The sequence below is a fragment of the Rhododendron vialii genome, chromosome 3a (genome assembly GCF_030253575.1).
Source record: "Rhododendron vialii isolate Sample 1 chromosome 3a, ASM3025357v1".
Lineage (NCBI taxonomy): Eukaryota > Viridiplantae > Streptophyta > Magnoliopsida > Ericales > Ericaceae > Rhododendron > Rhododendron vialii.
The window spans coordinates 2,156,780-2,184,725 of NC_080559.1; the positions used below are offsets into that span (position 1 = coordinate 2,156,780).

Consider the following 27,946-nt stretch of genomic DNA (forward strand, 5'->3'; position numbering starts at 1 on the left):
TTATAGCTATAGTTAACATTCACATTGAGTATATAGCTATATATATGACATAACAAGTAAACCTTGTCAAATACATGGGATCGGCTACATGAATTTTATTTCACCACTCCCTAGTTGAAGACTGGGATATCTAAACCGCTTTATGTACTCTATTTGCGATCAGGTTCAAGGATTCATTGAACTTGCAACAAAAGCTGATACCAAGCTGTGCCTAAGGATATTTTTGAAGTTGGATTCAGAAAGATTAGGAGGAGGGTTGTCCTACACCCAAACACTCATTAAGCATCCCTGAAAAGGATACCCATGTTGAAGGAAACTAAAAGTCGCATTTAACTGACATCCAACTGACATGATTTCTATCCTTAGAAACTTCCAAGCACATATAATACGCAAATAGGTAAAAAGGCACTTGTCACATTACCATTATTTTCTAACTGCTTCGTCTTGATCTCATACCCTACAAGACCACGTACTAGCATACACCAGCCAAGAGCAATATAACGATCCTCTTTTCTCATGATGATGCTGGCAAGATTTGTTGCAAGAGCTTGGAAAATAACTTCATCTTGGAAGAGCCAATTAAAAAGTATCATTGCTTTGTTGCCATACTTCGATTCCTTGTATTTCAATGACTGGTAAAAGCTAAAGGGTATCAATGGCAATTCTAAAATGACTAAGAGATCAATAGAACTGCTGTAATAGTAAATAAATAAATAAGACACTAAGATATGGGTGAATGAAGAAAGAACTTGCAATCAGTAAATGGATAGGACAAGGAATGGGCAGCATGCTATCTTGCATGGAAATATAATGCACCCCATAAACCCAACAAAAGAGAAAAGATCAAAGGAAGCGAGAGAAAGAATCAGGAGAGTTCATTTGGTAGCCATTCACGTAAAATCAATGGCAGAAATGAAATAGCAAGTGGTTCCTTGGGAACCTAAAAGCACCAAAGAAACCTTATCTTGGTACAAGGTCCACGAAGAACCAAAAAAGAAGACCTCTTCCCAACAAAACCAAAACCCTTCTTTCTATCCAACAGCGTGGGACCTTTGGCAGTAGATCCCTTATGGCTTAGAATGGAGTAGGTCTTCCCAGAGTGCATGTTAAAGTTTCTTTATTGTTGCCGTTCAAAAAAAAAAGTTTCTTTATTGTTTGAGAGGCATTAAGGTGGGGAAGAGCAGGAGGAACTTTTGGGAAATGAACCCTCTTTGTTTGAAGTGGTTAATTTGACGGGATAGGAATCGATCATATTCTTTATGGGCTTATAGTCCCAACAGTTCTCTTGCTAGTAATTTGCTTTGTTTGGGAGCCGAGAGTTCAGTCCTCTCAACCAATTTTCTTGATATGATTTCCTCAACAATCATTTGTATGCAACCTTCTTGTTATTGACCTCTTTTCATATACGGGTGGCCTTGCCGTTATGAGAATTTATTTACCAAAAATACTAATTGAAGTAATTGAACCATTCCATAAGTCAACAGACAGATCGGGCCTTCTTGTTATTGGCCTCTTTTTGTAGATGGGTGGCCTGTCGGAAACTTATTGACTAATAAAACTACTAATATTACACAGCCATAAGTCAACAAAGGTAAGCAATATAACCAGTACTCAATACCTCATACATTTCCAGACTACCAGATTCCATAGTTAATAAGATATCTCACTTCCTGACAGCCAGAAATCAAAATCGTAGCACCTGACTTAAAAGGATGTTGACGATATGATCATGACATATGTTTCGTAACAAATGTGTCCTTCATCACGTTTAACTAACTGCAAGATGGAATGACAAGTGGAAGTCCAGAAAGATACATACATGTTCAATCATGGGAACAAGAACTCCATCCATTGGCTCTTCCCTCTTAGCTGCATCTGTCACATAAGAGTGAAGAATCCGTAGTGATTCTTCCAAAGAAGCTGCAAAGTAATAAAACCATGTTAAAATCATTTCTACTTCCAATCACATACAATGAGAAAATCACATTATAATGAGTCACTCTCCCTCTCTCACACTCACACATTTACAAGCGTTTTCATTTGTGAGACTCTCTCTCTCTCTCTCTCTCTCTCTCTCTCTCTCTCTCTCTCTCTCTCTCTCTCTCTCTCTCTCTCTCTCTCTCTCTCATGCCTTTCATACCAAAATCACATTAAAATCATTCCACTTCCAATCACATACAATGAGAAAATCACATTATAATCCTTCATACCAATGTCTAATGGGGAATGGCCACAAACACCATGTGGTGGTGCTCCACGAGCACTAAATCATCACTCACACCACTTGGTGAGGAACTTTATAAAATTGCACAAAAAGTGCTACGACTACGTTTTCTTTAAAAGGGTCGAGAGGGGGCAACCAGACTTAGCAGCCCTCCTAGGGCAGGACCGTTTGGTGGTTGCAAAGTTGTTTTAAGTGGGATGTTCTTCCATTACCAATCACGTGTTGCCACGCAGGCGGGTGTGGCAGGCATTGTGTCCCACTAGCCCTTGGTGAGGCGATAGTTGCTATGGCTCTTTGATCATTTCCGGGCCCAACTAATCATTGTAACTAATTGTAAGTCCTATGATTAGCTACAAATACAGAAATCGCTACAAAAACGCACCAACAGAGCTTCTTTGGGGAGCAGAGTCGAGCCGAGAAACGGCATCCTCGAGCTTCTTGGGGCGGACGCTGAGCAGAGTGCTCATCGCTCGACCGATCGTCGCCGATACCATCGAGTTGGACTCCGGTGACGTCCACATCGCCTGTTCTTGTTCCATAGTGCAAAAAACACTGATCAAAAACCCTAGCTGCTTATCAATTTGAAATTCGTGCGGGTGTTTTTGCGAGTGAGGGAAAGATTTTGGGAGCCGATCAGTTGAAACTCTGTGAAACTGGGTTTTATTTTGTGAGAGATGCTGTAACCACACCCCACATCCAAATATACGCCCTCTCACAAATCACAAAACACAGGGTTCCATACATGCATACTGTACTTACAGTGTGCATGGGAACCTCCTATTTTATGAGATGGTGTGTATTTGGGAGTAGTTTTTCAGTGTCGAGCGGGTATTGCCGACATGGTATCCGTTCGACGCATCTGAGCCGTCTGATATACTTTTGAACGGTTCAGATTGAAAATTTCTCTCTCCTCTCACCCCAATACTTTCTTTCTCTTTTTTTTCTTTTCAAATCTGAACAGTTCAAACACATAATAGATGGTTCGGATGTGCGTGCGGACACCACGGATACCTGCTCGGTACTAGAAAATTTTTCGTATTTTGGAGTATAATTTTGGGTGTCATCGTAGAATATTTGTAGCTATTGCATATTCCTTCGTGTACATGCTCTGAACTCCTTTACAAACTGACAGAAAACGACCCAATTGCTGCCCATGACCGAATCTCTCGCTTGAAGCTTCGAACTCCAGGAACTAAAAGCCCTAATGCTTCATCCCCTTCCTCTAAAGACTACCCACCAACAAACCCAACTGCAGATTCCATTGAATAACCGATTGAGTAACCAATTCATTTTTGAACAAAACTACAGAAACATCTCCAACCTCCTCCTCTCTCTAACCCGATCAAGAACCCTCCCCAAGGGCCTCCAAGTCCACGCCCACATCATCAAAACCGGATTCCAAGCAATCCCGCTGATTTCCCACTACCTTATCAACTTCTATTCGAAAACCCAGCTCCCACTAGACTCCCAACGAGTTTTCGAAGAGACCCAAGTGAAGTCTTCCACCTCTTGGAGCTCTGTCATTTCTTGTTTCGCGCAGAATGAGCTTCCTTGTTTCGCCATCGAGTTCTTTCGCCGAATGCTTGGTTTCGGTGTTAGGCCCGACGACCGTATATTCCCCAGCACCATGAAAGCTTCCGGGATGCTTTCGTGGCGTGAGTTTGGGAGATCGGTTCATTGTCTTGCTTTGAAAACTGGGTTTGATGCGGATGTGTTTGTGGGGAGTTCTGTTGTTGATATGTATGCAAAATGCGGGGAGATTAGAGATGCAAGGACAGTGTTTGATGGAATGCCGGTGAGAAATGTGGTTTCTTGGGGTGGCATGATATGTGGGTATACTCAATTGGGTGAGGATGAGGAGGCATTGAGGCTGTTTAAACAAGCATTGTGGGAGGGTTTGGATGTTAATGATTTCACTTTTTCAAGTGTAATACGGGTTTGTGGCAATTCTACTCTTCTTGAATTGGGAAAGCAAATACACGGTTTGTGCTTGAAGACGAGCTATGATTCATCGAGCTTTGTGGGTAGTTCTCTGGTTGCTTTGTACTCCAAGTGCGGAGTAATTGAAGGAGCTTACCAGGTTTTCGAAGAGATACCAGAAAGGAACCTAGGCATGTGGAATGCAATGCTTATTGCCTGTGCTCAGCATGCACACATAGAAAAAGCGTTTGATTTGTTCAAACAGATGGAAAGTGTGTGTATGAAACCGAATTTCATAACTTTCTTGTGTGTTCTATATGCTTGTAGCCACGCGGGACTCGTTGAAGAGGGGAAGCATTACTTTGAGCTAATGAAGGTGTATGGGATTGAGCCAGGGGATCAGCATTATGCTTCCATGGTGGATTTGCTTGGGCGTGCTGGGAGATTACAGGATGCAGTTTCAATTATCAATGAAATGCCCATAAAACCAACAGAATCAGTGTGGGGAGCTTTATTGACTAGTTGTCGAATTCATAAGGATACAGAATTGGCAGTTTATGCAGCGAATAGGGTTTTTGAGTTGGGTCAGGTGAGCTCAGGGATGCACTTGCTATTGGCTAATGCTTATGCCGCTGCTGGAAGATATGAGGATGCAGCCAAAGCTAGGAAAATGCTGAGGGACAGAGGGGTGAAGAAGGAAACAGGTTTAAGTTGGGTTGAGCAGGGAAATTGTGTTCATACATTTGCCGCAGGGGATAGGCGTCACCCAATATCCTGTGAAATTTATCAGAAGTTGAAGGTATTGGGGGAAGAAATGGAGCGTGCCGGTTATGTTGCGGATACCAGTTTTGTGCTGCGAGAAGTGGATAGTGATGAGAAGAATCAGGCAATTAGATATCATAGCGAAAGACTGGCCATTGCATTTGGGCTCATTACTTTTCCACCCGAAAGGCCGATTCGAGTGATGAAGAACTTGCGTGTGTGTGGTGATTGTCACACTGCAATAAAATTTATGTCCATGTGCACTGGGAGAGTAATTATTGTGAGGGATAACAATCGATTTCATCGATTTGAGGATGGGAAATGCTCATGTGGTGACTATTGGTGATTTAATTGTGGGAATATGATCACTTGGACCAATTTCTGTTTGACTAGGAAATTAGAAAAGAAACACCTGTTGGAACCATCAATGGTTCGGTCGTTTCGACTCCAACACATTCGTGCACTTGGACCAATTTTTGCCGATAGGAATTTTTTGAAGGAAACACTTGTGCAAGTTTGTAACCAATAATGATTCGACTGTAACAAATTCGTGCAATTGAACAGTTTTGGCGCAAAATGTTCGTGTAAGATTCAGAAAAGGAAGTTCGTTCATTAAGTCTCCAATTCACAATGTTATAAGAACTTTCCTTGGCCTGTACGATTCTTGGGCAAGACTTCTTGCATTTGGCAGCCCTTCCTTATCTGAACTGTTATATGGGCAGGCTTCCTCGTGCCCCTTGATTCTTACCGTACAAATGATTTTGTGAGGTCTCTCTGAACCATGGCAGTTTCAACAAGCTATTCATATCCTGCTGTTTCTTTTTCGTTGGACGTTTTTTTCCCGTAAGCCAATCCATTACCAAAGGCAAAAGCCAAACAGAGAACAGAAGCCAGGGGGATAGCCATGAAAACCCCACACAACTAACAGAATTCAAAGCTAAAAACAAACACAAGACAAGCTCCACAAAATGGAAAAACACAGACTTCAACCGAACTATATCATCCTTGACATTTGATTGGACGTTCCTTGTAGTTACTTGGTCCGGTTTAGTATATGGACATAATTCTCTATCCAGTCATAGTAGATGTAGTAGTATCTCAGACATGTCGTCATGTGCTGTTTTATTTTTGAACGTTATGTTGTTTGGGCTTCCAAGGTATTTAGCTAGATGAAGGATTGGAACAAGTTCAGTTGACAGATGTAGCAGCTGCTTGAGCACATGTATTAATCCTTAGAGCTTTGATCCTTCTAGCTCTTAGGAGACAAAATATACCTAAGAAGTACTATCCGATTTTTTAGCTTCAAACAACATGTTTTTGTTTCCCTTCAAAGCAGACTATGCGCTCAAAAGTGTGTGTGTTTGAGAGGCCGGAATTTTTATCCTGAAGATCAATGGATGGAAGATTCAGCTGCAAAATTACAAAACAATTTGACAATGGTCTATCAATAAAACTACACAGCTAATAGCTATGCGGGAAGAAACGTATTTCCAGGTAAAATTTAAATTCGCAAACAAAAATTATCGGTTCCTTTGACCCTTTTACTTCCTTCAACAGATGGCTATTTCTCTTCTCAATGAAGAGAGAATTTCGCACCGAAACTTTACGAGATAAGGTTAAGTATCAATCTCAGCAGTTAGCACTACTTACAAAGCCAAAACTATTAAACAGCTTCGAATGGTTGAGATACTACACCAATTTCCCATTAAACCGAACTTAACAAAGTATTGCAATGTTGAAAAGGGTAGACAATAATAGACATCTTAGGAAACATCCACCACCTTTTTCTATGCATTAACCCCATCATCCCAACATTCTGCCGCCACAAAGGCATGCCACAGGACAGGAACTATGAAAGTATGCCAACTTCCCTCTAAATTTTCCAATTTTGGAGCATAGATGCATTCCAAAACATAGTTCGCTATATCATTACCGTTCTCTGATTACGAAGGTCGGGCCTGGCAGAAGCTGCAAGCTGTCCTACCTCTGTTTCCTCCAACGTACCGAACTCCTCCTTCCCCTAGGCTAGAGGCTCTCATCACCACCAGAACGTTCCTTTGTCTCCATGTCAACCTCTCTCTACCCACCTTGTTTCCCAGAATCACCAGGTTCAAATCCTACTAGGTTTATCATACTTCCTCCGCTCACATCCACACAACTGCAGCAGGCTTCCACTTTCCCAAAGAGCCTTATCCTTCATCACGAGAAATTAAGCTGATGGGAAAAAAACAGCTTTTATAACTAATTACTACAACATTCAAAAACATTAGTAAAAAATAGCAAGCAACTCCACTACCAAGATTAGAAGCCAAATTTCATAGCCGGTTGGTATCACCAAGTATAAATATATAAGTGTCACCTAAAGATTAAAACTGATAAAGCAACTATTTCTAATCAGAAAGCCAAAAGTCTGCCACGTTTTATGCTTTTGTGGTGGTGCATTGCTAGAATTCTGCTAGAGACAGGCTGATATGCACTCTAATTAGGAGCGATTAGTTAGGATTGGCGAGAAAAGTTGTTTAGGTGTTTTTTCTGTTATAAAGAGAGGGGTGAGAGGAGTGAAGGGCATTCATTGATTTGTAATCTTGAGAATTGGGACAGAAAATTACCGTTATGTTTCTTGATTGAGTCACAGACCATCTCTTTCTTCTCCATTTCTATTCATTTCTCTTCCGTTTCCACTCTAATCTTCCACCATTTTATACATGGATGCGCCGGGGCACAATTTGAGTGCACCTGAGTTGAACTTGGCAATACATAGATGCGCCCGGCCATAATTTGAGTGCGCGCGCCTGAGTCGGATTTGACAACACATGGATGCGCCCGGGCACAATTTTAGTGTGCTTGAGTTGCACTTGACAATACATGGATGCGCCCTGGGTGCAATTTTAGTGCGTCTGAGTCGCATTTGGCAATACACAGATGCGCCCGGGCGCAATTTGAAACATATACAATTTGGATAAAAATTGAGCTACTTGAAAATGTGAGGCTAGAATTAGTTTGCAGAGGATTGACATCCGTTTGTGAATGAAGATCCATTGAAATATTACAGGAGAGAGAGAGAGAGAGAGAGAGAGAGAGAGAGAGAGAGAATCTAATGGGGACGACGACTGGTATTCGGGTTAGCAGCATGTACTGGCACTCATAAGAAACTCGCATGTAACAGACGCGAGCCTTAGTCATGTCGACTGGGTTTCCTTCAAAGCTCGCATTCTGAACGCACGCGGTTTTCTAAAACGACGCCGCTCATGCTCATCAGGACTTCTCATTTTTAACCTACGAAGTCTTTTGAAGACCGTTTGAGTCAAATTTTGATCTCATTACGACTTATCTTTATGATCTAAAGGGTTCATGTTTTAGATCTTTTGAAGGAGATAAATCATGTTGAAGATGGTATCAGTATAATTCCAATCGATGCAAAATCAGAGAGGATCAAAGAGATTTTTTTTTTTATGAAAATAGGTTTGGCCATACTAGATCGAACCCAATTCCTTTTTCGAAAGCATTTTGGGAACTGCAAAGTGAATTCGTCAAATTTTGATCTCATTTCGATTTACCTCCATAATCGAAATCGTTCAAGTTGTGTACACTGTCAAGAAGATAAACAGTGTCAAAGATCATTTGAATCGATTTTTTATTGATACATAATCGGAGATGATCAAATCAAATTTGTTTTCATGAAAATAGATTTGGATACATTGTATCAAACCATTTTGTTAAAGGATAAATTCAATCCACGAAGGGACGCCGCCGACGGAAAGGTTTCATCCCCGACGGAGAGGTTGTTCAGCAGAAAAGGATTCTCACTCCATTGTAAAAGGTAACTTTTAATCTTCCATCCTTCAACCCTAACCGATATCCAGTAAGCTAATTGTTCTTGGCAATAATATCGCAAAATTGGTAACAAAAACACAAAGGAAACTGCTCACTACTCCATTCCTAGTTTATGGGAGAATTCGTGGCCACTTGGATTTCACCATAATCTCTTGATGATATTTTTACACCGACTAATTTTTGGCAATTGCCAAGTATAAATGGATTACTGTACGAGCTGTTGCGAGCCCTGGTTTTTGCTAGAGATTAGACAGGTTCTTAGAATGCAAAATGAATTTTCTTGAAAGTATTTGTCCATGCTCGCCTGCTCGAACTTCAAAAAATGCCCCTTTTGTTCTCAGGAATGAGCTAGCGAAAATGTATGTATTCATAATTAGTACTGTGGTATCACGTTCTGTTGAGAAAGAACCTTACATAATGTAATAAGTATGTAAATGGAGTTGCTTGTAGGGGGCGGCAGCTACGTGGCATGGCATTGCATCCGTGGGTTAAAGGGATGAGGGGCAAATAATTTGGAGATTGTAACTTAGCGGAAGCGAGCTTGCATGATACTGAACTGGCAAAGAAGTTGTGGGACTTAGCTTGAGATTGAGTAACCAAAGTGCCCATGCTTCATAGACTATAGGTTTGTGTTTATTCTACATTTCTTCCTCTTCTTTTTCGGCCTTGAAACGGAGAAGCTATTTTGCTCACCATCAACTTTTTGGCATCAATTGCTGATATTCAAAATGTCAAGTTGGCTTGAAGTCCAAGCGGGGATATGGCGTATGAAGGAGATGATAGTGATAGATGGGATGAGGCTCCTCCTACAACAGTAGGTGTATATTAGCATCTTTTCCCTAAGTTTTTTAATCATATAAAGTTTTTCTTTTGTTGTTGTTTGCGAGTTTTAAGTTCATATTACTTTATCAATCGTTTTCGTGGATTTTGTTTCTCTTGGATACAAATAAGGTTCATCGAATCTTGCACTTATTGCTTAGAACTTCAGGAAAGAAGGAAAACCCGAATTTAAAACAGTTATTTTTCCTACTCTACTTGGTTCTTAGTAGCGGATGAAAAGGAAAAGAAGCAAAGAAGAAGTAGAGGGAAAATAATTTTCCGTCACTTATTTTTCCTGTTATTTTCTCACTCTCATTACATATTATTGGCTTGCTCTTCTTTCCGAAATCAAACATAATAGATCAATTTTCTTTACCTTTTCCCTCCTAAGTTTACAGAATCAAGCAAAGGCAAGATGTATCAATGTTTCAATGTGTCATGGGGTGGTTTCAATGTTGGGTGTGTCTGAATGTGTCATGAGACTTAGCATTATGTTTGTGTCATTTGGGTGAATCTTACTTGGGAGGGATGTCATGGGAATGGGATCATATATGTCAGAGGGTGTAGCTTCAATGTTGGTATCCTGCTCCAAAGGGGTGTCATGGGGAAATTGAATTTAACATGGCGGATGGGTTCAAAGCTAGGATTCTGTTCATAAGGAGGTGTTTTGAGTAACGGATCTAAGCTCTATTGGGGTTAAATTGAGGCGGTGTAAGTTCTACAGGTGTGCCATCATGGGTATTGTCTTCGGTCATTGAGTTATGTATCAAGTCTTCGGTAAGTGAAATGAGGGCGCAAGTGTCAAGGAGTATTTAGGGTACACAATATTTGCTCAAGGATGATTGATGACAAGGAATGTTACTGTCAAGATGTGTTACTATCAAGGGATGCTGCTTCGGACTCTGTGTATCATGTCATGGGGCATTTTGGATTATGGTTTGTACCTGCAGGTGGGTGTCTAGTTCTTCATAGCATGAGTGGTGAATATTTCAAGGGTCGTTTTGTCTATTTGTGTCATATCTGCTAAGCCAATGGGAGCATGTCAACTGCTGTTGTGGTCATCTTTGGGGTCTCCGTCTATTCTCATGTCGATGATGCTGTGCTAAATGCAATGCCAACCTTTCGGATATAACGAGGAATGCAAGGCGTTGTTCTGCGTTCCAACTAAGTAATTCTACCATCCACTTGCAGTCTCAATGGCATCAACTGATCATCATAATAGTTTTCTTTGTGTTTTCGTTGTGATCATTTTGTCCAACTAAGGTTTGTTCTTCACTTGATTGCTTTTGCAGTTTAAGCCTGAGGAAATAACAGCTATGATGAATGACTTCGCTGAACCTGGAACACTTGCACCGACTGGCTTGTACCTTGGTGGCACAAAATATACGGTGATCGATCCAAGGATTAGCAGGGGTTGTCATAAGAGGAGAGAAGGTAATTAGGAGGCCTTTCGAGCTGATGAAGCACTCGGACACTATTTCTTTCATGCTTTGTTCTTACACAAAGAAAGCATTTTCAAATGTTTCAACTTTGAACCGGTTAGTTGGGGCGTGGTTCTCTGCACGAGTCATTATTGCCACTGTGACCTGGTTCCGTGTTTGCAAAGTTGAATCAATGCCAGTTTGTGTTCTCTTCGCTGGTATCTGGCAGCTTGCCTTTTTGCTTAATTGACCAAATTACCGTGTACCTATGGGTTTTATTGTCCTGATTTGCGTAAACACGGATCTTTTTGATATGTTGTATAGAAACAGGAAAGCGAACGTAGTGTATCACATTGCCTAAATATGGTACTCAATCAGTTTTATTTGGGCTACTAGACGTCTGGTAGATATATGTTTCCCCGCAAAAGCACATTTTTACTGTTTTCCACTTTTTGTGCATAGTGACCACTTTTTACCGTTTTTCCTGTCAAACCTGTACTCGCAGCCTCACTAGATTTTATTTGCAATTTCCCGGTCAAAATAGAAAAACTACCATGTTTTGGAACAAGCTTTTTCTGGTAGCACCGGGCCTAATTGCTCTTTTATTTCAGTCTGAAAAGATTGCATCTTTCTACTAGAAGTTGCATTTTTGTTTTAGAGAACTTCAATATTCTGACTTGGAATTGTATTCGGTTAGATGGTACCAACACAAACGGATACCAACTTGCACGCCGTATTGAACTTCTACCGCAAATACACCTTCAGTGTCCTGATTATTGATTATTGAGTTCATTGGTGGACTGGTTTAGTCAACAACTATATATTACCCGGCATCATTTAGTTCATTAGTTCGATGTGCGGAAACAACCTTAAGCTATTAGTGATAGACTAATAGGGCTGTAAACGAGCCGAGCTTTGTCGAACTCGGAAACGAGCCAAAAACTCGAGCTCGAGCCTTAACGAGTAGAACTTAGTCATTTACTAAACGACCCTATTTAATTGAGCTGAGCCTCATTAACAAGCTGATCATGAACTTTTGTCAAACGAGCTAAGCCGAACTCGCGAGCTGCTCGGTTCGTTTATACCCCTATAGGTGGATAGTCTCACACGCTAGACCACCTTCTTCATTTTTCTTCAAATTTCCCCATATTTTTGTCTTCTTTGGTCTTATTAGAATTCTTGTTCACATAGGTGGTAGTAGTTGAAAAGAAACTAAACCTTGGAGGCCCATAAACTCCCTATTTTTCCTAACAATTACTAGAATCTAAAAAGCACCTGAATAAAGATTGTTAATATTGAGTTAGTTGAAGAGGTTGGTATGTCTGAACTCATTAATATAAATGAAAATTATACTTCTGACTAAACAAACCTTTTATTATATTTTTCTTTTTTCAATGGTCCCTTTTAAACTTATCTTAGCACCTGAACTCTCTAACCAACTAAATGTGTGGCCCAAATCCAATCGTTACTGGTTTTTATCATGGATAACCGCCTCCTACCCAACCCTTGGCCCTTATTATACGGCTCATTTGTGTGTAAATCTAATATCTTCATAATTCATCTGTTACATATTGTATAATTGTAGTTCAATTGATAATGAGGTGCGCGCAAACTAACTCGGACACCTACGTCATCACAAAACATATTATTCAATTGAACAATGCTACGTACACAAAATCTTTTATAGAAATTAAAGTGATGTGTTCGCAAAGAGGCTTGGAACCCAGTGCAAGTATTCAATGGATTTCTTCTAAAAGGTATATATTTATGGGCACTTATATATTTGAATACAGATATAGCCGGAACTGTCTCATGGACGGTCCCCACAAAATAAAGAGGAGCCCAAGTACATCGAAATGATTCCTAACGTATCCATGTCCAGATCTATACATATAAGTCTATGTATACAGCTTTTTCATATCTTGTTTGTTTTGATTGTGCAGTACATATGCCCATTAGGTGGCCTAATGATGATGTTAATACTTCTAACATCGTTTGGAAGACATCCAAATCCATTTTACGGCTACCGAAACCAGTTAAAAAACAAAACAACCTAATAAAGTAAGGAGTGATTGATCACCATAAAAACTGAAATGGAATATTTGAACTACCTATCATAGTCAAATAGCCTATTAGTATTAAGAAGCGACTAGATTATGAACTATATTGAGAGATCTATTATTTAGGCTACCTAATTAAGAAAGCTGCTTCTTTTTCTTTTTGAAAACTTTGGTGTCTGGGGTCGCTTACGGCTTACGCACAGCTCAACTTGCGGGAGTTCCAATTAAGAAAGCTTCTTGCCAAACATTTGATCAATTAATTGAAGAACAAGACCCTAAGGTTGTGTTTGGATGTGAATGGAAAACTTAACATCATAAAAGCTGAAAGCACAATGAAGTTGGAGAGCTAAATATATTTCTTTAATTTTGCTGTTATTTTTCTTTTTGTCAAAATACATACTACAGATCTTTACAAATCCCTGAACCAAACACATTCTAAAGTTGTTTTGGACCTAATTAACAAACTCCCACTGCGATAAGCCGATAAACAAGTAAACAACAGCAGTGCCATATTCCCCTTCTATAAAGTATTACAGCACACTATACAGGTACGAATAAGTCATCTCATTGCATGGGGAAAAAAATAAAGAGAAGAGTGTAACGCCCTCTCACATAGGGTGTAAGAGATGTATTGAAAATTTTGTCGGGATAACAAGAAATTATTTGTCATGTGATTTCAAGTTTCAAAAATTAATCACTTAAAAGAACAACAAACACTTTAGTACATTCGGCTTAGTTCTACTACAATTAATTCCGACAAGTTTCTTAACTCACTTGTACATGTGAAATCCACACATTCAAGCAAAGACGGAACTAGGGGTTGGCTTATGGGGCCAAGGTCATCTCCTATTTGGGAAACACCATAATTGTCTTGTATTTTTTTTTTTTTACTTTGAAACCTTCAGATGTTGGCTCCTTACCGATTTGTATGCAATATGTCTTAATAAAGAGCTGTTCATTTTTTTTAATCAGAAAGAGTTGTTCATGTTATGGGCCCCTTTTATGTGAAATCCTAGTTCCGGAATCTAAATTACTAAATTAACCGATGAGCAGTTTTTTTGAAAAACTTGCATGGACCAAAAATTTTCCGAGTCGGATTACAATTGAGATGACTCTTGTTTGCGAGTGATTATTTAGAGCTCTCCAAGTGCAAGTAATAATTTTCCCTTGTTTGGACATTTTGGTTGCTTTATGTGTAAAATTATTGTTACTTGAGCCATTATTGTTTCTCCGATTTTCTTCCCTCGTTTTCTTCTATGTTAATTTTCTCTGGATGATATATATATCAGTCCTTCTCTCCTGAGGATCACCTTATTTTAACTAAAATACGGACCTCTCTATTTCTCTCATTTTCCGATTGAATTTCGATGATCCGAGCTGCTCAATGTGATCAGAACGTGATTTTAAGGGTACCTTACGGAAATCAGCAAAAACTATGACCGGAAAGGGCTTGATTTGAGCAATTTTTATTTGAACCGTTCAATAAAAAACAAACAAAAACAGCTCGGATGAAGCCCTTCCCAACCTTTTTTTTTTGCTTATTTTTCACGGATACCCTTAAAATCACGTTTTAAACACATTAAGCGACTCGCATCATCGAAATTCAATCGGAAAAGAAAGGTCCGCATTTCATTAAAATGAGGTGGTCCTTACGGGAAACTGACAAAAAGCACAAAAGGGAAAATCCCTATCAACCTAGGCACCGAAAGTCGAAGTTGTGGGGGATGCAACTTTCTTCACCTTTTATTTTCTTTAATTTTATTCTTCCTTTTCCTTAAAAGAATAAAAAAAAAACCAGGCATAAAGAGAATTTTGCCAAAATTTCTCCATTCTTTTGTATAGGTCAACAGACTTTACATATTGTAATCAAGTTTTTTCGTTCAATCAACTATGACCCCAAAAACTAATAGTAACAATTGATCACCAGTTCACCACCATCATAATAAAAAAATAATGCACCAATAAGACCACCATTTGGTCTTGGAAACCATATGACAGAGTCTATGATTCATTGTTTGGGAAATTACTTTGGATATCTGAGGGTGCTCGGACAATCTTACGCGCAAAAGAAAAGTTGATTCCCCTATTGAAAATTCACAACGAGAAACATAGAATGACATGGGAAAGGAATAAAATGATACGGAGAATACCATAATTCCATTAACAGATAAACACCATCATAAGCTCACAAAAAGTAAGATTCACCGATCCTAGTCAATAGAAATTTTTCACCGCCTGCATCTTATCATTGGTTGAATACAAAAAAAAAAAAAAAAAAAAACAGCAGGACTACGGTCACCGCATGGATTTCGCGGTGACCGTCCACCACACGTCTATTGTGGGCCCCAAAAAAATACAGAAAAATATTCATAAATTTTAAAATAACATTTTATGAGATCCTATAAAAAATCAGCTCCAACGGATATCGGTAGATATGTTTTTTGAATTTGCAGGGACGAAACTGCAAAACTAAACAGTTTCATTCCTACGAATTTCGAAAAACATACCTACTTATATCCGTTGGAGCTGATTTGTTTTATGGTCCCATGAAATATTATTTTAAAATTTATGAATATTTTTTTGTATTTTTTTGGGGCCCAATAGGCGCGAGGTCGACTTTCACCGCATTTTCATGCGGTGACCCTAGACTTTCCGAAAAAGAAAACTTTTCCATCCACAGCCCAAATGCACATCCTCCAAAAAAACCTAATTCCAACTTTTGGGACTTGGAATCCACCACAGCACATGTTACTTGTGCCTCCTAGTTAATCCACTAAGCACATGCATGGAATGAAAAAACAAAGCTAGAAGATTTAACTATAGAAAAGACATTCAAGATTTATCTTTTGAAGCATTTGTAAGTTTTAACACAAGAGTCCAATTTTGTTCATCCTTGCCATATGCGATTTTGAGACATGAGCTATTAGCAGAAGTCAAACAAAAACAAGAAGTCCAATTTTGTTTGCCTTATCCATATACAATCACTTTCATAGGTTGAAAATGTACAGGCCTATAGAATCTACACACTTATTTTTCACATAAGATGAAACGACTTTCTGGTGGGACTCCCACCAACGAAATCGAGGATATTATTCGCTCGTGTTTAATGAGGGTGGACAAAATCATTTCCCGACCAACAACTATAGAGGTATAAAACAGCATAGATATCAGTAAACTTCAGCTGTATGTAACTCATAACAGCAATCGAATTAATCTTTTTCCATCTTCCTTTTCTCTCCATTTTCTCGTACCCTAATTAGATTGTTTTTTTGATAAGTCAGTTGTCCGGGCCAGCCAGCTTATACCCTAATCAGACTCTTATTAATCACAAAATACAACAAAAGTACCATCATCCACTGTTCCCCAATAATATACAAATGGATTAACCAAAACAGAATAGAAGCTGCAATATATGAGCTTTCTTAACTATATAGACATCAGTTTCTATTCTATATGCATATTTAGCCAATTAAAAAGGGGGGAAAATGACAATTATATATATTGACCTAAAATCAGAAATATTGGGAGAAAAGGGCTTCTTTTTTCTCCCCTAAGAAAAACCCATTGAATTTCTACCCTTGTAACTTCAGTCTTCAGCTGTAATCGAAAATGACATGCAGAAAATTAACCTTTCTTTTGAACTAGATCTTCCTTGCTTTCCTCCTTGTTACTGTCAGCTCCATCTACCCCAACACCAAAAAATTCCAAAAGTTCCAACCAAAAAAACTAGGTATGTATTCACTACTGGTTACCTCCAAACAAGCATTCTGGTTACCTCCAAACAAGCATTGCCTTTCGTGATCAAGATTTCACTGAGCAATATATAGCTGATCAAGCTGCATTTTCTGAAGCCACGCCCCCAGAACTGATTGGTCGATAGGTTCAATCTCAGAGTTCAAATCCAACCCTTTACCCGAGGATCCAATGCCAGTGCCTGAGACCATTTTTTCAGGATTTTCCTTTACTTCTTGCGGAGATTCTTTGACAAGTGATTGAACCCACGACAAATCCGGCTCCTCTCCTCCTCCATTATTTCCAAGCTCAAATGAAGATCTCCGAAGCCTACCACATTCATCAGCATTGACGGTCCAATCCGGCTTGCCATTGGAAGATCGCCATTTTGCCCAAGAATCACTGTTTTGACCAACAATGGCAGCAGAATTGGAGCCAAGATCATGGGAACTAAGGCTGCGAAACTCCTGTTGCATCGGAACCCTTGAGCTCATTGGTGAGATGGGGTCTACTATTCGAGAGGACATCCTTCCTGGAGATTGAACTCCGAATGAGCCTTGCAATAGAGGGTGATCGATGTTTTTCGGAGAGAAATTCGTATTATGAAACTGATTGAAAACCGCAGACTTGTGTGTAGGAGAGAAGACAGCCGACGATGCCAGCAATGCCTGATCAGAGTACCGTGGAGAAGAGCTCTCTGCAGAAAAGAGCTCTTCACGGCTCGGAGGGTATGAAGAGAGAGAACTGATTCCCGGCTCTCTCAGCCGGGACAGTTCATTCAGCAGTTGTTGTTGTTGCACATCGTAATCCGACAACAAATCTAAGTCCTCAACCAAAATGTCTCTTGCATTGAAAGATGATTGCAACCGACTAGACTGAAAACAACCCATGTTCGAAATTCCATTGGAAGATGGAGACACGGGTGGCGTAAATGGCGAGGGAGGCATTAAATTAAAATCAGAAGACCGAGGGGATGGAACGGCAGAACCTGTTGAAACAAACAAGGGTCTCAGTTCCTCTTGTTTGTGGGCGAAAAAGCATACTCTTCTATAGCAATTTGTTCCGTCTTTACAAAGCCGGGTCCTGTACTGAGCCGGGTGGAGCCAACACTCGAAAACGCCATGAGCATATTGGCACATATCACCTCTTCTGCATGCCCCTTTTCGGAAATCAGGACAAGGGACACAACTGTAATGGAATTTTCTCGGATCCCTCCTACGGGCATTTTCGCCCGGATGGACAAACGGGCATTCAGTCCAATCATGGGAGTAGGCCCGCGAACAAGGTCGGATCTTGAAGGAGAACATACGGAACTCATCCGTTGAATAAATGCCGTTCTTGATATCCGGCAATGATGGGTCAATCGGGTATTCTTTCTTCTCCACAGGAGAGGAAATCAAGACATCGTTGTACTTTGGACTCTTGGGGGAAGAATTTGAGTCCGAACTCGATGATACGGACCTATTGTCCGGGGATGAGGAAAGTGGTGGAGAATTAGGACTCGAACTTGATGTGGTTTTTGACACCCTTAGGAGATCCTCAAGCATAAATTTCACGTAAGGCAACTTTGGGGACACTAGAATAACATCAACAGGAAAATGACCGTTAGCATCAATCAAGTTACTATCGGCACCTGCTTCTAAGAGAAGTTTCACAACCTCCACAGCGTTTTCAGAACCACCGGATGCCGCACAATGAAGGGCGGTGAGCTTATCAAGGCCACAAGTCTGATTTACATCGACACTAGAAAAAGAAAGAATCAGTTTCATGACATCAATGCTACCATAAGTAGCAGCAACCATTAAAGGAGTTCTATGGTCAAGAACCATTTGTTTTGACCCCTTCTTGTTCCGACCATACCATGAACCGACCTCATCAATACCCGAAAGATCATGCTCAATACAATGTTTGAAGCGATCAACATCGTTGTTAGCAGCAAATTCAAGGAAATTGGTAGAACTGTCTTTGGTTTCAACTGTCAAGTTGTTCATGTCTATGTCAAATTGTTCACCACGCTGATCCACAAAACCTGCTTCCATTTGCTAGAAAGTCCAACTGCAAACAAAACCACAAAACCCAATAATCGGAATCCAACTACAAAAAAACAGCCATCATATTCACACGTCAAATCGAAATATCATTTCCAAAACATATGCCATGCTTCCTCACGATTTAACTCACTTATCACGGATAAAGGGACAAATTACTCTTCTTAGGACAGGCACAAAGAGTTTCAAATGACATCTACTAATCCTCGAAATTACTAGCCGATACTGAGGGAGGGAAAAAACCCAGAACCCTATATGACGAACACGATGTAATCACATCAAAATCTAAGAATGCATAAGAAACAATAGAGGTATATAGCAATAATAAAGATAAGCACTAAACAAATGGCCACCATTCAAACAAAATGAGAGTCTACTATTACTTGAAAGTTGAAATGATTGCAAGTTTTGGAGGAAATTAATGGAGAATAGGCAATGAAACTACCTTGTTGTATATATTTAGACAAAGGGCTGTGTTAAGACAGTGACAAAATTGGAAAATGCAAAAAAAATAAGCATATATCTAAAACGAATCTCTGCAAAACGGGAAGTTTCATATTCTTAGGATTAATAGAATCAAATAAAAGATAGGATAAGGTTTGTTGTGTCAAAAAAAAATTCTGATTGACACGATTGTCTGAAAGCATCGGATGATTTCCCACAAGAAAAAAAAAAGGAATCAACATTCAGATAAGAGTTTTTAAACATCAAGAATAATATGACCTGTTTGGCCGGGGAGAACTATTTAGAGATATAACAAACAGAAATCTTGAAGACCAGGCTGAATTTTCTTACAAAAATTAGCGTACAAAATCAATGCAATTTCCAGTGTTCTTATCTTTTTTCATATTATATTTTCTACCCTTTAAGCTATTAAAAAAGAGAGTTCCGTTTGGTTCACTTGTGTATGCGCTTAAAATAAGGAATAAACAAGAATTAAGCGAGGGCTACCAAACGGGTCCTAAACTATGTGGCTTGATTAATTAAAAAAAAGATCTTTCCCAACCAAATTCTTGGAAATCAAAACAACCTAAAGATAATCATCGAATTTTCTCGGGAACCAAACAAATGACAAAGAAAAAGAATCTCAATCTAAATAATAAACCGCTAAATGCATAAGAAAGTGAAAAGACTCGAATTCATCATTTCCAACAAAGAAAAGTAATTAATCAAAGGGACATGTCTTCTAGACAATAAAAAGAAATGGAAAACAACATTGGAAAATTACCAATTTTACCACCTGGAAGATTACAGAACAGAATTGCAGAAGAAATAACTAAAAATGATCAATTTAAGCGTGTTGTAAAACTACCCACATCAAAGAAACTAAAAGAAAGCAATAAAGAATCAAGATACACCTATACAAGTATAGAGAGCGCGCGCGCGCGCGCGCGAGAGAGAGAGAGAGAGAGAGAGAGAGAACTGAAACAGGTTAAGAAGGAAGAAAACATGAGAGAGAGAGAGAGTCGTACCCAGTGTTTGTACTCCCAGTTAATAGTAACAACAAAGCAAGAAAGACTGCATCTTGGAGAGGGAGAGAGATAGGAGAGCTCAGCGCAGATCTACGCAGAGAAATTATGGAGAAATCAAGGGAGAGAGGAAGAGATTACATGATGATGAAGAGAGAATGAGAACGAGAAAGTTGTGAGCTGATGACAAGGAGAAGAGCTCTGCTTTTATATTCTTCTTTCTCCCTTCGCTATTTCCTATGCCTCTCTCTCTCTGGAGAAATAAAATTTGCTTTATTAATAGCACCCCCACTATAGAGTATTCTTTGCCTATCCAATTGAAGGTTCACATGAACAAAATACATAAATGCATGTGTCCAATATCTTGGAATAAGGATTATATTTTATGTTCTGTTTTAAAAATCAGGTGTCCGAACTAGCTTATGGAGACTAAATCCACCATCCACTTGTAGTACGTATCGAATTATAGTCGATTTGGCTCTAAAGTTTCTAACATCTGATTAAAAATTTTGCACCTGAAATCTTTGGGGGAGCAAAACGTCTCAGGATAATTGTCAAGTCAAGCCAACTTAAGCCGTTAGGCTTAAGGATTGTCTCATGTAATGCTGTTGTGATTCTTTTATGCGACATTATAATAAGATCAATGATGATCTCATTTAACGGCTCGAATCATTGACTCTTAATGATATTAAAGTACCATTAATCGTTCATGCAAAAAGATTAATTTGATCAGACGTTAATAATGACTTACTCGAATTACTTGTGTTTTATTAGCAATATACATTTTAATTACTTTGACAATAAATATAGTTCGTTCTACTTTTAATGGATGCCATTCAAAGCAACTTGGTTTTTTCATAAATACATATACGTCCATTGCATTTCCAACCAATGTGGCTCATTTTGATGGATATCGACATCAAATATACATAAAAAACATGCATATCGAGATTTATAAAAGGAACAATTCGAATCTTCTAATTAAATTGTAGTCAAGTTTATTTTACACTTGAATGACTCTAAATCATGACTCCATGGTGAGTTTGTTTAATGTGAATCCACAGTAATGGTCATAACGGTTGCTTTATTAAATTGAGTTTCATAAATATTTACCTTATAGTAAAGTTAATTAGATAACTATTAGGTGCTCATTATTCCAATTACTTGTATGCAATGAGGCCGTTTATGTAACAGAACTAATAATGAAGGAATGCATGATCATAAAATACATTAATCACGGGATTAATAGTGATCACGTCAATAATATAACCCTCCCCGTCGTGTCGAATATTCAATACTTCGAGTGACTCTATGTTGAATATTCACATTACATGGAGTAGTATATTTGGATATCCATATTCAATTAGACAAACAGAGCCAATTACGGTTTAGTTAGTTTTGTATTTTGCTTCGTAAATAAATAGACCCAACCAAATTTTGGCGGAGTGATTCTATTTGAACCCAATATATGGTAGTATCTCTATAACACCAATTTCTTTTCACACCCATTTAAAGTTATTTGTCGAGTCCAAGAATTTCCTCATCGTCATTCGTCAACAAATCCTATACTTAATCATTTATACTCACCCAATTGCCGCCACACCAATACTCACTTCCAGCAGCCGTGTGCTGCCTCCGGTCATCGAAAGTCGCCAAGTACGCTCTGATAATTGTCATCTCTGGCAATCGCAGCCGCGGCTGTCACCATCTCTGTTTCTCCGGCAAGACGTCAACACAAACGGCCTAGAATAAATTTAACATCACCTGTGGAATGGAAGAAATAATTGGTCAAGTTTATACTAAGGCCTTGTTTCACCAAAAAAAAATTTTGGGTTTTTCTTGTTTTGCTTTTATTCAATTTTTTTTGTATTTGTTAATTTTGCGTTTAATCTTTGTGGATTACTGATCCTTCAGAAAAGTAAAAATTATGATTTTTATCCAAATTTTTTTGAAAACATCCAAGATAAAGCCAAACACGCCAGCTTTTGGGGTTTTTTTCTTGGATATTTCCGAAAGTATTTGGGTTAAAGGAGAAATTTTTTAACTTTTTTCTCGTCTAGACGAATCAATTATCCTACAAGATTGTTTGTCAAGAAAACACACATGAGAAAATATCATCGTTCCTTTACTTCATCTCATCTCACTTTTTCTTGAAAATCTATTTTTCGTATAATATTTCCAACACCTGAACGGAGCCTTATGTGGATTAAAATTGGAATGGGTCGGTGGCCTCCACCAATGAGGAGGCTCGAAAGCACAAAGAGAGCGGATTTCCGGGGAGGAGTGAATTGTGGTTCTATCACTTTGGGGATAAGAAACTAATAAATTTACCAAAAAAAGAATAGAATTGGATCTCTCCTAAAGGAACTGCTGTATCGGTTGGAGAATTTGTAGATCACTTTTGGACTCACTTGAAAAGAGACTATCTACTTTAATAGAGATCGTCGAGAGGGTGTGTTCCACTAAAATAAATAAAGTACTTATTTTTTAAATTAACTATGATGTATTGTGAGAGAATGACATGTCTCGAAAAGCAAAAAATAAGTACTAAAAAATAAGAATCTTAGCGTAACGTAAGGCCATAATCTTAAGTCACACAAAAAAATCATAATCGAAGGTCATTTGATATTTTTAAAATTACAAGTTGTAGAGAACAAGTATCTCAATATCAAACCCGACGTAAGGCCATACCCACAATCATTAACCCAATCAATAACCCTTTAAAAGGATAAATAATTTAGAAAATACCCCCATTCAAGGGAAAAAAAATTTCTTTTGGCACGGATTAACCTCTTACCCTCCTATACGAAATTGTATAATGGTGGCCTATTGAGAAAATTCAGCTGGTTGATATATTGTTTTTGGATCAATATCAATATTCCGAGAAAAGGGTTCCGATTTAGAGTTTCAATTAAACTTTATTTTTTTCATTTCTTACAAAAAAAAAATTGTTCAAAAAACATACTCCAGCGATATCTACTGAACTTATTTTCGCGTAATTCATATTAGCAACGAGGTCTAAAAATTGAACAACCCGATTATCAAAGTAGACTTGAAAACACCCATGAATGCCGGGGACGGGACGGTCCATTAACTCAAGGGACCAAGGAGGATCTAATTCTAAAATTTTGGGGCCATAGCAGTTCACTAAGGATAGTGAAAACACAAAATGGCCAAATAATAATGTTGTAAAAACGAATTCCTGTGTGAAAGAACTCATTGGGGAACTATGGTGTGTAGTGACCGGGGCTCTGTTTGGACTGTTTAATGTGAAAAATGACTTATTTTTTAAATATTTATTTCTCACTCGCAATGGATAACTACCAAAGCAATCATATACCTCACAAGAAATAGTAGTTTAATTACTTATTTTCCCAATATGGTCATCACTCACAAAACTAAACTGCAATAAGTGTTTTCCCCATTAATTAATGTACCTAAAATTAACTTCATTCTAGTATTGGATGCACTTCTTTCTCTCAACATGCATGGATCATATTCATTGATGTGTGTTAAGCTTTCATTTTCAGGAACCCAAGGGATTGAACTAACTAGCTCAGGGCCCAGACTTATTGGTTATCTAAAAGTCTCATGTTCAAAATCTCTTAAGTGTTATCAATTTCTTTGAGGCTAGTTTTTACAGAGTTTTGCTCTGACTTTAATTGAGACTCTCTCAAGTGAGCGGTGAAAATGGTTTACAGAATTAGTCAAAATGCGCGTAAACTGAGCCGGACACATAACCTATATATAATAATAAATAAATAAATAAGCTTTCATTTTCAGGGCTAAGTGGTGTGGACCTAATGAAAGAGTGCATAAGTTCTCCTTCCGATAAGGGCAACTCACCCCCTGAACTCACTGCAGATTTGGATGTTAGTATTATGGACAAAGAATTGGAAACAACAAACTGAAAATGATTCTTACCCAAAATAAAGCAAACTTTTGATTTGATTATTAGTGGTAGGGCAAGTTGTGTTTTTTGAATGGGACATCGAAATATGGCCTTCCCTTTTAGGGGTAACTAAGTTGGTAACACAACCCTTATCAATGGCACTTGGTAAAGCCTCATTATTTGGATGGTTTCAATCACAAGATGGGTTATTTTCATCCGGCCTAACTTTATTATTGCATTGTTTTCCATAAAAGATACTATGTCATATATGAATTTTTGCTTGGTTTGCGTCGAATAATTTTAGATATTTTTTTGATAATCAGGTGTCCAAAGACTCCAAACCAGCTTACGTGCATCTCAACTAATCTTGGTAGACCAATCTCACCGCCCACTTATAGGGATCCCAATTAAAGTCAGAGCAAAGGTCAATATAGACTGACCCAAAGGAGTTGATAGTACCTGAGAAAGTTTGAACCTGGTATCTTAGGAGGAGGAAAAGCCCCAAGTCTCATCCATGCCTCGACCACTATGCCAAGCCCCCTGAGATTAATTATTTTCGATAATTTCTTCGTCAAGATGACAAGAGAAATCTGAAAATTATAATTAACGACTATAAAGGTTTACTGAAGAAAAAATAATACAAAAGGGGCAGATTTTTTGTAATACTTTTTTTTCTATTTTAAACATTTTTAGGTTAGATTCATAGGGTTTTTTTTTTTTCTTTGCTCTAGTCTAGACGAATAAATAATCTAAAAAAAAATTGGCATAAAATTGATTAATAAAAACTTGGAACAAGAACCCAACCACCCATACTCTTTTCATGTGGTGGTTTCTGATTTGAATTTTTCTCAAATCAAACATTTGGAATTTTTCTATTTCAAACTGATTTATGTCTCCAAAGAAAAGAAAAGAAAAAAAACATTTTAGGGAGTAGTCTATTGTGTGATGACAGCTAGCATGCTCATTGTTTAACAAGGACTACTGCCCCACCCGACAGGATAATTTGGATAGTGGGACCCATCTCAGGAGGTATTAGGTCAAAATTCATCCACATGGGATGACTTCAACCATCAGATTTTTTTTTTGATCCGCACTTCAACCATCAGATTTGTCAGTGCATTTTTTAGTAAAACCTGTCCAAATTAATCAACCGATTTGGAAGATCAATGTCGTCCAGTAATAGCAGAAGACTCCAATTCAAGTCCGGCCAAAATTTAATTTATATGGTAAACGACACGTGTTGGCCAGGACTCTAACATCTCGTTAAGAGGTCAGGAGTTCAAACGTACTCACCTACATGTGAATGTTCTTCTCAGAGAGCTTTTCCTTTCTTTCTTTATTTCTACCCTATAATGGGCTTATTTCTCGAATTGGTTGAATTGTTGGGTTTTGTTGTCTCGCGAACTCTCTTAATTGATGTAATGTCTCGGTTTTGTATTTTTTACATCGTATTTGATGTAAGTGATCTCTTTTATCGATTGATAAAAAAAGAAAGATTCGCTTTGAATCATGACTCGAACTCGAGAAAAGCCCAACTATGAGATGGAAATGAACTTATTGCAATCCTTCATCCAGCTAAATTCCATGGAAGCCCAATCAAATAAAAGGGATAGACCATTGGGCTAAGTCCAAAATCTCTGTTTCATGTTTTTGGCACTAAAAGATGGAATAAATAATCCAATGGGAATGACTATGCCCTTTTCTCATTTTAATTTGGATATGATTAATATTTTCACTCACAAAACCCTTCAGCTAAATCTACTGTTCAAACTCTTTAGTAAAGTCTCCTTAATTATAGCCTAAAATCTATAATTAATCTACACACAATCTAAAAATAAAATTAACTCCGAAACATGCCCTAAATCATCTCACGCCCTAATGGGACAATACGTCCGGTCTTATAGATCATTTTCCTCAAGCTTTGTAGCTTCTGTTCGATTGCGCGCACTTGAACTAAACGTAGCACAACTATACTAATACTGAAATGCATACCGATCTAATCACTGGTGGTGTGTGAATTTTTATGTGGAAGACGCATGATATTTATTCCCGTGATCCTATTATTCCATCCAAACGTGGCTTTCTTCGATTAGAATCTATTCCACTCTTAAGAGTTTCTTCTTTTGATATTTGACTTGCACTATTGCTGAATTCGTTTTGGTCCGTTATTGCGGTATGTGTTAAGAGCATGGGGTTCGTACAAAAGAGAATTCCCCTATTTTGCTTTATAACAAACATTCTTTTCTTTGATTTTTAGATGTAATTCTTTTTTAGTGCCGGATTACTTTCTTGAATGACCGATCCTAAGTGATTGGGACATAAGGCTCGGTTCGGTTTGGTTTGGTATGACTTTCTTGAATGAAATACATTCCGGTCTTAAAAGCAATGAAACATGGCCGTGGTGTAAACTTAACCCAGTCCAACCATGGACCAAGCAGACTGGGTTTGAACTGGGCTTACCTTGACACTGGGCCTAAAACGTAAATCCACAGTTACCTTGACATTGTGAAAAGACCATCTTCTGTCATATGAGAAAAAACCCACCAACACAAAAGTGATAATGAACCATCTTCGTTCGTTCAAGCCGTGCCTTCGGACATGCATGAGTCGTCCTATAAGAAAGCCATCTCTTGAAATTTCCCGAGGAACTAGAACCCGATTATGTTCGTAATCCCCTTCAAACTTCGTTTAGACTTTGGGAAGTTTTATCTGTTTTTATGAAAAAAATTTAAAGAAATTTTTCAGACCAATTAAGAAGCAATATTTCAAGCTGCTTGGGTCTCACAGGGAGCAAGATCCGTTTTATATTGATCCAGTACTGATCCCGAGCAAATATGAATACAATTTTTCCATGGACCCCCAAATATTTGGTTCGTGAAATTTAATTCAAATAGAAAACATGCAGGTCAGCAAGTGGATGTTTTTATAAATATATAAATTGAAAGGATTTATACGGGGATAAAAAAAATATTTTGCCGCTAAATATATAAGAGTGATGATTAGTGTTTTTTTTTTTTTTTTGGTTGCTAAAATTGGGATGTTTATCCTTTGGAGTACTAGTTATTTTACTTTTAGAAGTTAATTTATACATCTCTATTATTTTGCTCGTAATACATAGAAAACCGTTTTTTTTTTTTAAATTCGCATTGGTTAAGTTCATCTAGCTGAAGGGTTCAAACTCTTGATCACCGGTAACCCACCAACTCTCTTACATATATTATGTAGATTTCTTGAATTTCCTCAACAAACAAACAAAAAGGTATTAGTTGACCTCGAACTAATAAAACATTGACATTTCTTTCTACCTAACCATGATTAGGCCTGGGCAAAAAACCAGTTCACCCGCGGGGCCGGCCCGGCTCGAAGGGTCTCGGAGCGGGGTCGAACATGTTGTTTGGTTGGGTACGGGTTCATTTTCTATTAAAAATTAGATTTCGGTTCGGGGTTCGGGTGTGTGCGTTTCTTACCCGACCCGACCAAATCCGACCAATTCATAAAGAATAATTCATTTTTTTGGTCGGACCCGACCCGACCAAAAAAAAAGGGCTCACAAATGGTTCCTACCTCTTGTTCGGTTCGGATTCGGGGCCTAAAATAATATTACTCGACATGTTGGGTCGGGTTCGGGGTCAAATCCGACTCACTCGACCCTTGCACACCCCTAACCATGATGTCAAAGCAGCAAGTGTGATAGTTAAGTGATAAGCACCATACACTCATGTATTTAGCAGAAGTTCAAACCTTACTAACAAAAGCTTACTTTCG

General features: G+C 38.4%; 3 protein-coding genes and 1 long non-coding RNA gene across 15 annotated transcripts in view; 2 read left to right on the forward strand and 2 right to left on the reverse strand.

The window, feature by feature from the left end:
* LOC131320827 (uncharacterized) overlaps positions 1–3,238 on the reverse strand; it is a 30,739-nt gene extending 27,501 nt beyond the window's left edge. For 3 of the 9 annotated variants that reach the window (XM_058351709.1, XM_058351706.1, XM_058351703.1), the window contains exons 1-3: positions 2,607–2,934; positions 1,820–1,920; positions 422–632 (exon numbers count right to left, since the gene is read on the reverse strand). In XM_058351709.1, coding sequence (XP_058207692.1) covers positions 422–632; positions 1,820–1,920; positions 2,607–2,763 — 469 coding nt within the window. In that variant the 5' untranslated portion in view covers positions 2,764–2,934. Of the gene's footprint in view, positions 1–421; positions 633–1,819; positions 1,921–2,606 lie in introns of those variants that run through there. The other 6 variants (XM_058351705.1, XM_058351707.1, XM_058351708.1 and 3 more) reach the window with 6 other exon arrangements.
* A 190-nt stretch (positions 3,239–3,428) lies between these two features.
* LOC131320828 (putative pentatricopeptide repeat-containing protein At5g52630) lies at positions 3,429–5,564 on the forward strand. Its single transcript, XM_058351715.1, has one exon. The coding sequence runs from the start codon at positions 3,429–3,431 to the stop codon at positions 5,250–5,252; it is 1,824 nt and encodes a 607-aa protein (XP_058207698.1). The 3' UTR covers positions 5,253–5,564.
* Positions 5,565–8,119: 2,555 nt separating this feature from the next.
* Positions 8,120–11,372, forward strand: LOC131320833 (uncharacterized). 2 transcript variants are annotated; one of them, XR_009198365.1, is made up of 3 exons: positions 8,177–8,726; positions 9,191–10,727; positions 10,852–11,372. It is a non-coding gene; the product is annotated as an uncharacterized LOC131320833 (long non-coding RNA). The 2 variants fall into 2 exon arrangements; XR_009198366.1 differs by having other exon boundaries at positions 8,120–10,727.
* Positions 11,373–16,339: 4,967 nt separating this feature from the next.
* On the reverse strand, positions 16,340–20,541 carry LOC131319145 (zinc finger CCCH domain-containing protein 30-like). Of its 3 annotated transcripts, none has more exons than XM_058349285.1 (3): positions 20,431–20,540; positions 20,293–20,338; positions 16,816–18,827 (listed from the first exon to the last, which is right to left on the reverse strand). In XM_058349285.1, the coding sequence occupies exon 3, from the start codon at positions 18,809–18,811 to the stop codon at positions 16,850–16,852; it is 1,962 nt and encodes a 653-aa protein (XP_058205268.1). In that variant the 5' UTR covers positions 18,812–18,827; positions 20,293–20,338; positions 20,431–20,540; the 3' UTR covers positions 16,816–16,849. The 3 variants fall into 3 exon arrangements, with proteins under 3 accessions (XP_058205267.1, XP_058205268.1, XP_058205269.1); XM_058349286.1 differs by having other exon boundaries at positions 20,293–20,344; positions 20,431–20,511; XM_058349284.1 differs by having other exon boundaries at positions 16,340–18,827; positions 20,293–20,541.
* Positions 20,542–27,946: the final 7,405 nt, after the last annotated feature.